This window comes from Artemia sp. Qi Xiang Cuo, chromosome 8, assembly GCF_049724085.1.
Source record: "Artemia sp. Qi Xiang Cuo chromosome 8, ASM4972408v1, whole genome shotgun sequence".
Lineage (NCBI taxonomy): Eukaryota > Metazoa > Arthropoda > Branchiopoda > Anostraca > Artemiidae > Artemia > Artemia sp. Qi Xiang Cuo.
Genome location: NC_142801.1, coordinates 20,651,511 through 20,669,129, shown reverse-complemented (window position 1 = coordinate 20,669,129; position 17,619 = coordinate 20,651,511). Strand labels below are relative to the sequence as shown.

General features: G+C 34.1%; 1 protein-coding gene across 1 annotated transcript in view; it reads left to right on the top strand.

The window, feature by feature from the left end:
- Positions 1 to 17,619, top strand: part of LOC148949229 (uncharacterized) — a 128,867-nt gene that overhangs the window by 90,285 nt on the left and 20,963 nt on the right. The window contains exon 8 of the mRNA XM_089092878.1: positions 16,382 to 16,606. Coding sequence (XP_088949004.1) covers positions 16,382 to 16,606 — 225 coding nt within the window. The remainder of the gene's footprint in view (positions 1 to 16,381; positions 16,607 to 17,619) is intronic.

Sequence of the window (17,619 nt, the reverse complement as noted above, 5' to 3'; positions counted from 1 at the left end):
AGAATATATTCTCGCGTAAAATTGTTCATTTGTGCCTTTTATAAAATTTTTCGCTCATGGCTTGCGTCGATTTGCCTTTGCGGTGATTCCTAGGTTAATCACGGGGTAATTGAGATTTGGATTTGAAACGGGTTGTCGTCATACTGTAGTGACTCTTTTAATATATTGTCCTTAAGTTCAACTTCAAACATCTTCAAATATCATTTAACTTCAAATATCGTTAAATATCGTTTATCTTGTACTGCTCGATGGGGTTCTCAGAATTAAACTTCAAATTGTCTTTACTTTCAGCTTCAAATATCTTCAAATGTCTTTAAATATAATTTAACTTCAAATATCGTTAAATATCGTTTATCTTGTATTGATCGATGGGGTTCTCACAATTAAACTTCAAATTGTCTCTAACTTCAGCTTCAAATATCTTCAAATGTCTTTAAATATCATTTAAATTCAAATATCGTTAAATATCTCGTGCGGATCTGGTATTGATCGAGCTGGATACTAAGATTCAAATATAGTGTTACCTGATACGTTCAACATGGTTCATAGTCGAAGAAGCGACGATCGAAGGTAACTGTTGTTTTCGTAGACGAAGCTGGGATGAAAATTGCCTGGAGTCTATGGTGAGTACTCTTCATTGGTTGAGATATGATGAAAATAGATGCTACTGGGTGGTATCTGCACTGGACAGTTCCTTATAATGCTCAATAACCAATTTGTACATTTACTTCCTGTAATAAAAATAACGATGCAGAACCACATGTTCTCTAAAGTAAATACTCATAGTACATATAAGTCACGTATTGATTGGGTACATTAATTTCTAAGCTATGAGACAGAACTAAATAAATACACTAATATTAGTACTCACAATGAAAATCAAAAACAGAGATGTCTTCAAATTTGTTTTGAGAACGGAAATATCGATATCAAACAAACATAATTTACCCTACATTATTAAGTTTGAGGTCTAATTTTACAACATATTTCATGCCTGCATTGTTCACGCACGTCCGTGCTGTATAAGAAACGCATTTGCAGCGTCATAACCACACGGTTTTACGTAAACGATACTACAATGAGGGAACAAGACATAGCAAGGAAGACTGGTGACCCCGATACCGATTCGTTTTCTGATGTCCTCCCTATTTCTTGGCTTAGACGTTCTCATGGGGCTCCGGGTTTAACCTCAACATTTCAGCTGTTTCCCCGTGTTCTTCTCTTGGTTTTCGTCCTATTAGTTTTAGGATTTTTCCGTAATTACAAGTCAATATTGGTGCCTCATATTCGCCTTTCGAATAAGGTCATTAAATGCAGGATTCCAAGCTTGCCCGCGTAGATTCCAGTTGATGCTTGGCAAAGAATATAAGCGTAATGAAGAACTCACATCACTATCTTTTTAGAAGGTTATAGTTTGAGCAAACTCATCAGCACTAAATAAATAAATATGATATTACAGTTTTATTAGAATCTGTTAAGCGAAAAACACCTTCACATTAATGGGAAATTCCTTGTGGGTTTTACTTAGCCGCAATTGGACATACACAGGGTTTCAATCTATATATCTTAACTGATGAAACAGTTTTAAAATTTTACGTATTATTATTGAGATTTAATTTCACATCCGCCGTGAAATTCTACATATAAACGTACCAATAGCCAACTATTGGTACATATATTTCTCGAGTACGAAACATTGTATTTCTCGATTAAGAAACACATGAATAAGTAACCGTGCAGCACATAACTACACTGGTATCCTATTTTATGTGTAGGCCTAAAACAATTATAATCTGCACTAGGACAAAGTATTTCATATAATTAGACGCTTCTGTACTGATAATTTCTTGTTTTGTATAATATCCATCTTAGTTAGGACATGGGTCGATTTTTCATAGAAAATACGAGGGGATCTGAATCAGTATGGGTAAGATATAACATGACTGACTTGCGACAATATGTCACGAAGATTATAGCACAAGATATGTCATAGATAAACCAATGAAATTAAAGAACATTTTTGTCAGAGAACTATAGAACAGTGATCTCTCTGTTATTGTATACGTCATAGATATAAACTAATGGAATTAAAAGCTTTTTCTTTTTTTTTCGCCTCGGAGCTATAAGAAAGTAAACTCTCTGTTTCTCTTTCAAAGCATTCTGATCCAAAAAACGAAAACCTAGCTCACTGAAGTTTCTATTCAACCTTTAAGTATTGCTTTGACTGGCACTGATTGGCGTAAAAACACTAATTTCTTACACTTGAAGGACTGAGAAATATCCCTTCCTGCGGTCGTTTAAAAAAATTACAAAAAACAATCAATGGCCATGAGTTCCTACCCAGGCTTACCACAAGAAATGGTCCAACGCGAGTTGTCGTTTTAAGTAGACCACGAGCTTCCTACTTTTGGTTATTTTCTGTGATCGTCAACGTTTTGACATCACTTGTATTTTTTTTTCATTAATATTGACTTGGTTAACTTTACTTGCACACTATTAAATTTATTATGGTGTTAAATTTATTATATTTGCAATTTGTCTTTACATTAATTAGGGATATATCTATCTTTCGGGTTTTTTAACCATTCTACCTGACTGTGTCGTCATTTTCTCCTCAGGTTCTTATGGTTTTTTCTTTTTCGGTTTTTCTATCGAAAAAAGGTAGAAATTCTAGTATTTTTTTTTAAAAAATTATTTCCCTTTTAATTTCGTTTGTTTCCCGTGTGCGGCTGCTGAGGTCGGTCTTGATTTCCCTATTTCTTTTGCTACTATATGGTCTGATTCGCCGTCAGACTCTTCGGAACTGGTTTCCGACAAATCCGGATTAGAACTTTTAGAGGTGGCACTTTTTGAGGTGTCACCTGCCCTTCCTTCGTAAATTTCTACTTTTCTGGAAGTAGAAGGTTTATTCCCTAGGTCCTCGCCTTGAGTTCTCAACTCGGGGGATTTGAAAGATTCTTGAGAGCTTTGGGAGGAATCAATAGTTTTTGCAGGGTTTCTCCATTGTTTGAAGGCCATGTCTTCAGGGGGATGGGGCATTCTTTACACTAGGGTTTCCCTCCATGAAGTCCACTTTTTAGGTTTGACTTTGGACACAGTTATATCATGATATTGACCTTGCTGGTCATCCCTTGGAGTTTTATTCCCGGGCAATGTACTTTGATTCGTTTTTATGGGAAAATTTATTAAATCCATAGCCTCTCGTAGGTTTGTTTCAGTTGAATTTTTGAGAGGAGCTTTCTTTACAGTAATACCAGGGGTTTTTACGGCTCTGTTTAATTCTTCCTGTAAAGACAGGGGCCTTTCTATCGGTGTTGCAGGGGAAACCATATCGTCTGGAAATCTTTTGGGGTTACATGGGGTCGAAATTCTATCGGGGAAAAATTGGGTTTTTGGGGATATTGTATAATCTAAATCTCCTGCGCTCGCCGATGAATAATTTTTTGGACTTTTTGGCGTTTTTATTTCAGGAAAAAATGCTGGTATTAGGGATTTTTTCTTAGGAACAACTAGATTTTCCATTGCTAAAAATTCTTCAAAGTTTTGTTCATCACTGTCATTCTCAAAGTAGTCTTGCTTGAAATTAAAGGGTTTTAGCTCTGCCAATCTTGATTTAGGGGGCTCATTTTCCGAATCTGACGAATCAGCAGAGGAGGGATGTGATGCCCATCTCTCTGGAAATTTGGCTCTTTTTATTCGGCTAACATGCGCCTTGTAAGTTCTTTCACTATCGGGGTTTTCCATTTTAAAGGTATATTCATTATCGTACTTTTTGACTATTCTGTACGGCCCAGAATATTTGCTGGAAATATTTTTTCCTTCTTTTTTTGCTTCATTTTTTAGGTAAACGGAGTATTCTACTTTTAAATTTATGTTACCCTTAACTTTGGGTTGGTTTCTAAGCTCTTTGTTTATTTTACATTTGTCAAACTGTTGCCTAACTATTTTATAAGTTTTCCTCATCCTATTTATGAATTCTTGTTTGCATTCTTCCGAGCTATGATGACACTGCCGAGATTCAATAATCTCATTATACGAGATTCTGAAATCACGACCAAACAAAAATGGATTGTCTTTGATTGTTTTTGAAGATACAGCTTTGATTTCGTTGGTTAAATAAGGTAAGAATTTATCCCGGTAACCCCTGTTGTTTTCTTTATAAATAATTAATACAGTCAAAAAAATTTTATTTCTGTCTTATATTTTACCATTAGCTTGTGGGTGGTACTTAGCTGTCACCATTTTTTCTATATTGAGAAAACTCATCAAGTCTTTTGTTACTTTCGAAACAAAATTGCTCCCGTTGTCACTCAAAATTTTATTAGGAATGCCAAATTGTAAAAATAACTTTGCTAATGCCTTACTTGTGGCATAAGCACCTTGATTTTTTAAGGCTTTTGCAAAAGTAAATCCGGAAAAATGATCTATGGCCGACAAAATGCACGTAGGGACTCTGCTAGAAACATGTAGATATCCGCTTTTCCTGAATAGATCAAACGAGACAATCCTGAAGGGGTAGTTTGATGCCGGAGCCCGCCCCAGTGGAGGTGTTGGGGCGGCTGCGGGGATTTTTCTTAAGCCATATGCTCTGCGAGAGCTTACCAATTCTTTGAGTTTTGTCAATACGGATGGTGCTTGAAGGTATTGTTTCCTTTTATGGTACGTTGTTGTCAATCCTCACTTTCCACCTGTCTAGAGAAATTCATATTAATCTATAGGCCGTTTCAAAGGTTTTGCTAATACGAGTAGTATTGAAGTTTGATTTCTGTTTGTCTCGATGGTCTCTATTCTGAACAGTATTTCTTCATCAAGATCGTAGTAAAAATTATCTCTCTCTTTTCTAAGAGTTTTGAATTTATCCGGTAACGCATCATCATTCACAAAATAATCAATTAGTGCTACACACATTTCGTCCTTTTTTTGCTTTCTTTTTATATTTTCCGAAGACAACGGACAATAGTTAATCTTATTTTCTTTTGCTGCGTCTTTGACTTTGTTCTTCTTACATCCATGTTTGCTCTTAGCAATTATGGCGTTAACTTCATTTTCTTCAGCTTCCGATGGAATATTTTCTGGGTATCTACTTAAAAAGTTGCAAGCTACGTTTTGTTTTCCCTTTAAATGTTCAACTTTGTAATCTAGGTCTTGGATTTTCATAATCCATCTAGCTAGAATGTCCGTGGGGTTTTTAAATGTGCGCAGGTACTGCAAGCTTTTATGGTCTGATCGTAGGATAAATTTCCTACCAATTAAATAATGTCTAAATTTGTCCAAGTGGTAGAAAATAGATAATAAATCTAAGTTTGTGGCGGAATAACTACTTTCGCCTTTTGATAAAGTTTTACTTGAATAGCATATAACTTTTTCTATTTGTTTAGGCGTTCCCTCAAGAGGATTGGGGTTCTCTACCGGGATTATTTGCAAAAGAATTGCGCCAATATCTTTTGAAGAAGCATCAGTTGTAACTACAAATCCTCCGTTTTTAAAATCAGGGAGTGATAATATTGGTTAAGAAGTGATGGCCTGTTTGAAACGGTTTAAAAACGTTTGAGCTTCCGGAAACCAGTTAACATTATGGGAGTTCCCTTTAGTTACTTCTGTGCGGGGTTTTGCAATTTGGGCGTAATTGTGTACGAATTTTCTAAAATAGCCAGTAAGGCCTAAAATTCCCCTTAATTCTTTCATAGTTCTGGGGGGCTTGTGGTTTTCAACACATTTTATTTTATCAGGGTCTGGGGATATCTCTCCCTGGGTTACTACTACTAAAAATTTAATTTTAGGTTGAAATAAATTTACTTTCTCAGGCCGGCATTTTAAATTGCCTTGTCTGAACTTCTCGAACACCTTAGCTAACGTTGCTAAGTGTTGTTCAGTGTTTTCCCCCACGCATATAATATCATCAAAAAAATGAATTATGTTCTTTAATCCTCTTAACAGGTGCAATAGGGGTCTACATCGCGCGCGAGAACTTGTTTTAAGCCCAAATGGTACCCTTAAGTATTCATAAGAACCATATTTGGATGCTGAAAATGCAGTTTTTTGGACATCCTTATCGGCTATTTTCACTTGGTGGTAGCCTTGGGTAAGGTCCAAAGAAGTAAAAATTTTGTTTTGCTTGAAATTAAGTCAAGAATTCCATCTATTCTTGGTAGAGGAAATTTATCGCTAACTACTTGTTTGTTGAGGGCCCTATAATCTACTACGAGTCTAAGATCTCCATTCTTTTTTGGTACTAAGATCAATGCTGCACTATACGGACTTATACTTGGGCGTATAATTTTGTTTTTTTCTAATTCATGGATTTTATTTTTTAACCACTCTTTGTTCTTATATGGTACACGATATGGCTGTTTTGCTACAGGATTACCAGTCGTTAAAATTTAATGTTAATAAAATTGTATTATCCCGATGTCATCTTAAGATGCAGAAAAAATATACTTGAAATTCCATAGTAATTCGCATAATTTTTTTTTATGTTCCAAGTCCGTAATATTATCCATATTAAATTTGTTTTAAAATTGCGATTTAGTCAAAGGATATTCGTCATTTGAAGTTTTAATGCCGTTAACTATGTTTCTTTTAGAATTTTTCCATTTATTTAAATCATTCCGTTAAAACCTCGATTTGGACTAAAAATGTCCCGTTTGTTATTGTCATTGTATCATTTTAGTGGTTATTAGTTACCCAAATCAAGCCTTCCCCTTTGTCATAAGATATAATCTGTTCCTCGCATAGCAGGTTTTCGGGTATTTCAGACGGTGTCGCAAACCATATTTCTGATTTGCTAATCACTGGTTCAATCATCTGTGATATTTGAATTTTTTGCATCGTTTTGGGAGGGACTTTTGTTTTCCTTATCGCAAATCCGTAATATTTCTCTTCATTTTCATTGTTTATTAGATTCATACTGGCGCTATGCTGCGCCAATGCGGCATCTTGTGGCGTCACGTTGGGTTTTACTATGTTTTTCCACAATTCCACTATTTTCTTAATTTCGTTTGACCTCTACTGTCGCATATCTCCTATTTTTATTTTCGCAGACTCGATACTTTTATTATTTAAATTTACTTCATTTCTGCAATGTCTCTCAGGGTAATTGAACAAATTTCCAATTATGCCATGTCTTTGCGAGACATGAGGTTCAAAATACTGCGACATTATACCGTCAGAAATTTTGTTTACTGTTACGTTGTCTTCGTAACCTCTGTTACGATTTCTTAAGGTAGAAATGTCTTCCCATACCTTAGCTGGGTAGACAAGCCTCTCATTAGCCACGTCTAATAGTATTTTATTAGGCCTTAGAAAATTTGCGCCTATAATAGCCTCATATGGGAAATTATCAAATATAATAAAATTTGTCATGAACGTTCTATTGTCTCTTTTTACGTTTAGGCAAATTGACCCTTTTGCATTTAATTTATGACCTGTCACGCTCGTTAAATTGGGATTATTAGGGTTCCTCTGTCGCCTAATATGAAGAGGCAACATATTGAATACGCAAGAGTTTATGATACTAATTGTTGCACCTGAGTCAATCAAAGCCTTAAAATAAACATTTTCCACACAAAAATCATTAAATATAGGTAACTTGTTATTAATATCACTACAAGACGGCACTAATATTTTCTTGGACCTATTAAATATTCCGGGCACCCTCTGGCTCCGATTTATATTCCTGAGGGGCCTGAAGCTTTTCCCTGGGAATTTATTTCATGTGTCAGTGCCTGTAATAGACATTCAGACGTATTAGGCTCCCTAGACACATTTAATTGATTTACGTCTGTCTGTCTTCTCCATGTATTATTTTGGTAACGTGGTTTTCTCGTGTCAGTGCCGTAAGCTGGCGCTGACTGCCAGTGCCGTTGGCCTGTAAAGTTTTCAATTCTCATCTGCAAATTTTTATGATTTCTATATTGCATTCTCGCATTATATTGGCCTTGGCGAGTATTTGGGTTATCAGACCGGTAATTAATTTTTCTGTTGGGGGGAGGGTTATACGAATTTGGTTGGTACACATCATAAGGTACTGATTGGCGCACTCCCCCCTGGCTATAGCTTATTGCACGACCGGTGCTAAAATTTGTTCTTCTGAACAAATGGTTGCCGTGATTTTGTGTTTTACCGACAGTAATTCTTGATATGCGATTGTTGACATATTAGCGTTCCTTAGCGATAAGGCCTAGACGATTACAATTATAGCACCTTATTATTGTAGAGTTATTTCCATAATTAGATTGTTTAATAGGCTGAAAACGTACTGTTTTCTGCTTAGCGGGTTCTGGCGTTTTGTTTTCTTTTTGGCACTGGGGAGTTATCCCTTGAAAAGAAATTGGGGGATGCCTGATCGCCCTTGAAAATTAGGTTCGCGTTTGAATCGCCTAGGCTATTTGTTTTTGCTTTACTATGATTAGCAACTATTGTATCAACTTTGATTAATCGCTCTACTTCCTGAACTGCAAGATCCAACGTCTGAATATTTTTGGATTTTACTGCTCTATATAGTTCTGGGGGTAGCCCTTGCAAAAAGGTATTTAGTATGACTTTTTCATACAGTTGTCCGGAACCACTTCCGTATTTTGCCTCTACAGAAATGCGTATATTATCGAGGTATTCTCGTATATTCTGTGAAAAATCAAAGTTTACTGCTCCGTGTTTTAATTTGTTTATGGAACTGGTGTCTATAAACCTATCTTTGAATGCTTTTATCAACCGAATTTATTGGCACGCTGGCGTCTTCGCCTATAGTAGGTTCAATCTGCTTCAAAAATGTTAAGGCCTGGCCTTTTAATCGTAGCAGGATCACGTCGACTAACGCTTCTTGCCCTGTTTTTGTTAGTTGTACAAACTGGGTCAATTGGATATTAAATTCGTCAATATCTGATTGACCATTGTACTCCGGGATAGAGTTCGCTATTTTTTATTTTTCGCGACCAATTTCTGCACTATTAATTTTTCTTCTAAATCTTCAGACATTTTTTTTGCGTTTATATCAACTTAATATAAATTTATTATTTTACTTAACCTCTTTGGGGGAGGCTATTATCTCCTATGAGATATTCTAAAGGCTTTCCCTGTAGTAGCTTAGCGGCAATAGGCCTAATCACTTTATTTATATGTCTGTATCTCTCCAATAATTAAATTTAAGTTACAAAGTTTCTATAGCCTAATTAGTTCGCAGTTTTCCTCCAATTTCCGACTCGCTCCATTTGTAGCGATAAAAAGATTTGCTATTTGTAGCGATAGAAAATTCTCCAATAGTGCCGCTTATAGCGCTGGAGATTGTGTCAACTAGGCTAGCGCCGCTCTCAATTAATGAGAGAAAATTGAATATGTAGACATATAAATGTGACCTCTTTTTTCTCGAGCTATCTGGAGATCAGATTCCTTTGGGAGCGTTTACCTTGGAGACATACGAACTAATTACCTATTATTAGACTAGACGCAGACATATAAATGAAATAAACACAGACAAAAAGGCAATAGATTTATTGACTTACATATTTAGATGCACAGCAATAGGTCACTTCAAATGACAATAATGGTGACCGAGATGAAAGAGTTTAAGACTTCTATCTCAATGGACCTGCTTCAACTTTACGAGTCCTTCCAAATCTCATTTATGAATAATCTCAAAAAGCACATCTACCCCACTACCAAACGCAGTTCTTTCGTCCTGCGCTGTAAGGACTGGCTTGCCATTGGCTCACGTGGCCCAAGGACGCGAATCCTCGTCCAATAATTTCTTTAAGATATTTCAGATGATTCAGGCGTTCACACGGTTTTTTAATTATAAGAAATCGGAATTATCTTTAGAAGGAAGGAACTTTATTTTGATATTTTAAATACATCTTATCTTACTCATGGTACACATTTAAGAAATTATAAAAAAAATTGTAAGGAAGTAACAAACTCTTTCTTGAACTCACTTCCTGGATACCCAATACAGACATTTCATTCAAGAAATTATGAAAAATTGTAAGTAGCTAACAAACTTCCTTGAATTCGCCTCTTGGGTACACAATACTGACATCTCATTCAAGAAATTATGAAAAAATTGGAAGTAAGTAACAAACTCTTTTTTAATTCACCTCTTGAATAAACAATACAGAAATTCCATTCAAGAAACTACGAAAAAACCTTGTAAGTAAGTACGTAACAAACTCTTTCTTGAATTCGTCTCTTGGATACACAATACAGAAATTACATTAAAGAAATTATGAAAAATTGTCTGTTTAATTTAGTTTAGAGTGGTTATAGATGGTAGCACACCCACTCAGACACACAGTTATAGTGAGAGAGACATGCAAAAAGTTGGGTTAATTTAGGTTCACTTAGAGTGGCGCGCCACTCTAAGTGAACCTAATTACAATTTTAGTTGTACCTACTTACAATTTTTTCATAATTTCTTGAATGAAATTTCCGTATTGTGTATCGAAATTTCTGTATTTTGATTCTTACTTACAATTTTTACATAATTTCATGAATGTAATTTCTGTATTGTATATTCAAGAGAGGAATTCAAAAAAGAGTTTGGTACTTACTTAAAATTTTTTTGTAATTTCTTGAATGAAATGTCTGTATTGGGTATTCAAGAGGTGAATTCAAGAAAGAGTTTGTTAGCTACTTACACTTTCTTAATAATTTCATGAATTAAATGTCTGTATTGTGTATCCAAGAGGTGAATTCAAGAAATAATTTGTTACTTACTTACAATTTTTTTCATAATTTCTTAAATGCAATTTCTGAATTTTGGTTCTTACTTACAATTTTTTCATAATCTCATGAATGAAATTTCTGTATTGTGTATTCAAGAGGAGAATTCAAGAAAGAGTTTGGTACTTACTAACAATTTTTTTTATAATTTCTTGAATGAAATGTAAATTTCTTGAATGAAATGTCTGTATTGTGTATTCAAGAGGTGAATTCAAGAAAGAGTTTGTTAGCTACTTACAATTTATTCATAATTACATGAATGAAATGTCTGTATTGTGTATCCAAGAGGTGAAATCAAGAAAGAGTTTGTTATTTACTTACAATTTTTTCCGAACTTCTTGAAGGAAATTTCTGCATTTTGGTTCTTAATTACAATTTTTTCATAATTTCTTACTTACAATTTTTTCATAATTTCTTGAATGAAATTTCTGTATTGTGTATCCAAAAGGTAAATTTAAGTAAGAGTTCGTTACTTACTTGCAATTTTTTCATAATTTCTTGAATGAAATGTCTATAACGTGTACCCAAGAGGTGAATTCAAGAAAGAGTTTGTTACTTACATAATAACATATCCGACAACGGCAACGTTCATAATGACATATCCGACAACGGATGATGATAAAGAATTTATTTATTCTAATACATAGATTTTGTCAATGTTATCCGACGTATCCGACAAAGGATATCGATAAAGAATGTTAATAAAGAATTTGTTCACTCTGATACTTAGATTTTCTTGATTTTATCAGGCATATCTGACAAAGGACGATGATACAGAATTTATTCACTCTGATACTTTTTTGAATGCTATCTGATGTATCCGACAAATGAAGTTGATAAAGAATTTATTCGCTGATATGGTTAGATTTGGTCAAATTTTTCAATTTTTCATAATTTCTTGAATGAAATGTCTATAATGTGTATACAAGAGGTGAATTCAAGATAGAGTTTGTTACTTATAATTTTTTTAATAATGACATATCCGGCAACGGATGATGATAAAGAATTTATTCATTCTAATACATAGATTTTGTCAATGTTATCCGACGTAACCGACAAATGATATCGATAGTGAATGTTAATAAAGAATTTGTTTTCTCGGATACCTTGATTTCCTCAATTTTATCAGGCATATCTGACAAAGGACGATGATAAAGAATTTATTCACTCTGATACTTAGATTTTGTGAATGCTATCTGATGCATCCGACAATGAAGTTGATAAAGAATTTATTCGCTATGATACTTAGATTTGGTCAAATTTATCAATTTTTCATAATTTCTTGAATGAAATGTCTATAATGTGTATCCAAGGGGTGAATTCAAGAAAGAGTTTGTTACTTACAATTTTTTCATAGTGACATATCCGACAACGGATGATGATAAAAATTTATTCATCCTAATACATAGATTTTGTCAATGTTATCCGACGAATCCGACAAAGGATATCGATAAAGAATGTTAATAAAGAATTTGTTCACTCTGATACTTAGATTTTCTCAATTTTATCAGGCATATCTGACAAAGGACGATGATACAGAATTTATTCAATCTGATACTTAGATTTTGTGAATGCTATCTGATGTATCCGAAAAATGAAGTTGATAAATAATTTATTCGCTTTGATACTTAGATTTGGTCAACGTTTTCAATTTTTCATAATTTCTTGAATGAAATGTCTATAATCTGTATCCAAGAGGTGAATTCAAGAAAAAGTTTGTTACTTACAATTTTTTCATAATGACATATACGACAACGGATGATGATAAAGAATTTATTTATTCTAATACATAGATTTTGTCAATGTTATCCGACGTATCCGACAAACGATATCGATAATGAATGTTAATAAAGAATTTGTTCACTCTGATACTTAGATTGTCTCAATTTTATCCGGCATATCTAACAAAGGACGATGATAAAGAATTTATTCACTCTGATACTTAGATTTTGTGAATGCTATCTGATGTATCCGACAAATGAAGTTGATAAAGAATTTATTCGCTATGATACTTATATTTGGTCAATGTTATCAATTTTTCCATAATTTCTTGAATGAAATTTCTGTAATGTGTATTCAAGAGGTGAATTCAAGAAAGAGTTTGTTACTTACAATTTTTTCATATTGACATATCCGACAACGGATGATGATAAAGAATTTATTCATTCTAATACATAGATTTTGTCAATATTATCCGACGTAGCCGACAAACGATATCGATAATAAATGTTAATAAAGAATTTGTTCACTCTGATATCTAGATTTTCTCAATTTTATCATGCATATCTAACAAAGGACGATAATAAAGAATTTATTCACTCTGATACTTAGATTTTGTGAATGCTATCTGATGTATCCGACCAATGAAGTTGATAAAGAATTTATTCATTCTAATACATAGATTTTGTCAGTGTTATCCGACGTACCCGACGAACGATATCGATAACGAATGTTAACAAAGAATTTATTCACTCTGATACTTAGGTTATCTCAATGTCGTGTCTATGAGCAAGCATTGGAGTAAGATTGGTAGAGCCGCAAGCATATTTCATGTCATTCTAAGATACGTAAAAAAAAGTTGAATAATTTCGAAGTTCAAAAACATTCAGTCCAAAAAAAGTGCTACTACAAACACTATTTTTCTAATAGTAAAGGTCATGACTAACATATCTATATCATTCTCATTTTGAGTTTGGAAAATATTAAATGTAAAGTTTATTTTAAGTATTCTCATCTAAGACATATGTTTCATTCTAAGACATGTAAAAAAAGTTGAAGAAAATATCATCTTTAAAAAAATAATAAAAAAACTTAAAAAAAGTATAAAAAATGGGGGGGGGGGGGAGGGCCCCCCCATTTATAAAAATATAAAAGTATAAAAATTATCTAAGATGTCCTAGTTACATTATAAAGGCTTCGAAATAATAATTCCAGAATTTATCTCTTTTACCCTAAAGTAGAGATGCCTTTTAGTTTCTTAATTCCCCTCATGATACATTAGAATTCCCCGTCGGATTTTCATCATTGGCGACTATGCAAATCTAGGTTATAATTTCCTAGAAATATGGATTCCCGTCTGTATTCATTAGGCTTAGAAACATCTATGATTGGTCTAGAAAGAGGCGTGGTTTTGTACTCGTCGGATGCTAGGCCTTTGTTTGACCGTAATCTTGTAAGTTTAGGAGTAATACCTGGCCTTGTACTATTAATGATGCTTTTGATTTTCAATTGAGAAAACCGGCTGTTTTTTTTTTAATTTTAAGGGGTTAAAGCTTTTAGTAAAATCCAGATTTTCAAGCTTGTGTTAAAGCACCTGTTTTTATAAGGATTTAAATGAGGAAACATAAATAAAACTAACAATTCAAATGTAATGAATCTGTAGCACGCATTGTAAGTAAATAAGTAAGTATAACTAAAGCAAGTATGACAGCACTAGACCCTCAGGGTCCAAACCGGCTGTGCTGATAAGTAGCAGGATATTTGATGTTGTAGTTATGCTTTGTATCGTATTTTTAATCCATTCTGAGGCAAATGTAATTTTTTTTAAATAGTTGATGTTAAAAAATAAAAAAATAATATTTTACATAGCTATTTACCTTTTATATATTCCTGCCTGAAAAGAGATACTTGTATTTTGCTTTAATACTGTGTGTGTTAGACTATATCTAAAAAGAGTAGAATATAATTTCCACTTGTATTGTAGCATTGTACCATTTTCAAAAGGTTTGTGGGAGCCATCGTGCCAGTTCATTGGGCTGTATGCTTATGGACCGTATGTTGTTCAAAGATTTCTGCAATTTGTGTATTTATCTTGGGGGGGGGGGGGGCTTTACTTATATATCTGTCTTCAAATAAGTCCAGTAATCTAAAGGAAAGGGATTTGTTCTATAAAAATTAAGAATGAAACTGTCTATTTTATTTTTAGAAAAATTTAATACTTAATAGAAAAGATCAGAAACAACGTAATTACAATCCCTATAGTCAATATAAAAATAACAAAAAGAAAGAGCAGCAGGCTATTTCATTTCATAGCTCAAGGATATAACTTTCAGTTAGAATTTTTTTCTTTATCTTGAAATAAGACAAAGAAAGTCACTATCTTGAAAGTCAGTTTTTCCAAAAACTTATTCGAACGATTTCAGGGGAGAGGATCCCCAGGACATGAATTGGGGGGGGGGGGGGGGTAATTTTCCCTCAATACCTTTTTTCTATTTTCATTTTAAAAAATGAAAAAATGTCCTTGCCCCTACATTCTCGTGAATTAGCAACCCTCTCCTCTCCATCCTGACGTTACTTCTGTTATAAACGTTACTAACCTGACATTAGCTAAAATCTTAACATTAGCTAAACCTCAGAGCTCAGTAAATTTTTGGTGCTGGCTAAATCACACTGTGAATGAGTCTATATGAACTCCTCAACCGCCATACTGCGATCCCCGCATGCACTCGTAATTTTCGTGAAATTTAGTTAAGAAGCTGTTAGAAGTCCGCTCTTCGTACTGACTCAATGTACAAACAGGAAAATCTTAACACGTTTGTTGGAAAGATATTACGAGTGGGATATCCATTTTTTTTATATCAATTTGAAAGACATTTATATACATTGGGTATAATTCCTTACAAGTCGTATAAAGTCTCTATTAGCCCTTAAATTCACATATTCAAAAAAATATTGTAGTTTTTCTGCAAACGTAAATACGTGTAATTATGTGACCAATGAAATAGTCATGATATTAGGTATTCTCTTCTCCTGGAAAATTGTTTTTTGTTTTGTTTTTATGCGTACGAGGTGTATCGGTTTTTGCTGTGTTTTATAGGACCAACAGAACAGGTCTGAAGTTAGGGTTTCCTTTCATAAGAACTATTTTTTTTCTCCTGAGAATATGTTTTTCCTCATACGGGGTTTTAACAGAACTCTTGTGTTCTTCCAAGTGAGAGAAAGTAAATTCCTTGGAAGGATTCTTCAAATTGAAGGTTTCTTATTCATGCCCAAGGGTGTGTTGATGAAGAACAAGCTCATCTTTTGCCCGTATGCAAAGAACTGAAGGATTTAATATTTGAGCCAAAGAGAATGGGTAGTTAAAGAGAGTGGGAACTGGCACTAGTGTCGAAAAAGCACCAACGCCATCTGACCGTCTCTTGGAATTTTCTTCCTACATCACAATCGTATTTTGTCGGGAACTGGAATCATACTCTTATGACTGGACTAATTTTGCCAATAACGCCAATCTTGCCGTATTATTACAATGGAAAAATGCCAGAAAACGTCAAATAATAGATGACGTTCGTAGTTATTTTGGGGTCATTATTAGTGTCAGTTCCCATCCTTGTAACTTACTCATACTCTTTAATTTGAGACCTTTGGCGAATATAATAATTGCTTACTGAATAAATTCTTTAAGCAGCAGCAATTTTATGACTATAAGGTGGTTGGTGCAGTTCCTTCGGATATCTTTAGAATATAGGAAGAGATTTTCGTTATCTCGAATAGATTGTAAGCTTGTGAAGCGTTACATCTATTTTAATATTTAATATGTTTTTGTTTAATTGTGGGACTTAGGGCTATTTGATGTTTGCTATTTACTTTTTTGTAGCCATGATCAATGGGCTTATGCTCTGCATAAATATATCTAGCGCGTTTGGAAATAGGCAAAATATTTTTTTTCTAGCGCGTTTGGATGTGTACACAGGGGAAATCATACTCTATGAAAAAATGCCAGAGAATCGAATTCTTTGGGAGGCAAAGCGACTTGGCTATTTCCCATCTGATGCTGTGCCTCCACCATTAGCCAATATTTATTCAGTTTTATCTAAACTCAAGGGCTTGAAGGAAGGTAATTATTTATTGAGTAATGAGGCAAACACGGAAGGGTTTTACAAGCTGTGGGAGACAAGTAAGTAAAAATATTCTTTTTTTCCTGCTTATTTGTTAACTATAAAACTACTACTACTACTGTGTTGGCCTGAAGCCAACACAGTTATGTACGCTCCGCCTCCATCCCAATCTATTCAAAGCCTGCCTCTTACACTATCCCAGGAAGTTCCCATTTATCTTATATTTTTCTTCACAACATCCTCCCACCCCAACCGGGCGTAGGAGTTAAATACAGAACGAAATTATGAGTAGATAGAAGCTAAAAAGTTACAATGTCTGAAGTATTTAGGAATTGCATAAAAGCCTCTTTTGTGTCAACTTCTAATTTTGTATCATGGTTGTAGGGGTAGCTGCAACCTAGTAAAGAACGAAGTCTAGCCCATAGTAACCGAAATTTAAAAAAATTAGAATCAGGATTAGGGTTACCCCTCCAATAAAATATGCTGCTGGCTAAAAAAAAGTATTGCCAGGTGTTCAAACTATTATTTGAAAACGTTTAGTGTAAAATGTATGCTCCTGACACATACATAAAAGGTGTCTGATATTAATGTCCAGTATAGCAATTTTTTGATAATTCGATAAATGTGGTGATTGTGCTCGTGTATCTTCATTTTTTTCAAAATAGTCTTCCTGAATGCGGCCTGTTAGAAGTAAACATTCAAAGCGTTTGATCTTTACAAAAGAACTTAAAGATAATTTAAAATAACTTATGAACCAATCAAAAATTGTATTAGTAGAGATGACCCTATAACTCCCGTACGAACACCATATATGGGCATAGAATACTGTCAGTACACCAAATATGGGCATAGAGTCATTAGTGAGAATGAGTGTGTAATCGGTCAATGACCTCTTTCTCCAGGTGTGTTTTTAGCACGCTCTCAACGAATGCCAAGGTCAATGTTGTTATTGTTTCCGAGGCAAAATGCCAAGGTCAATGTTGTTGTTGTTTTGAACAGAGTCATTAGGGAGAACATATGGTTAATGGGGTCAATGTTGTTGTCGTTCGAAGCAAAGTTAATGACACTTCCT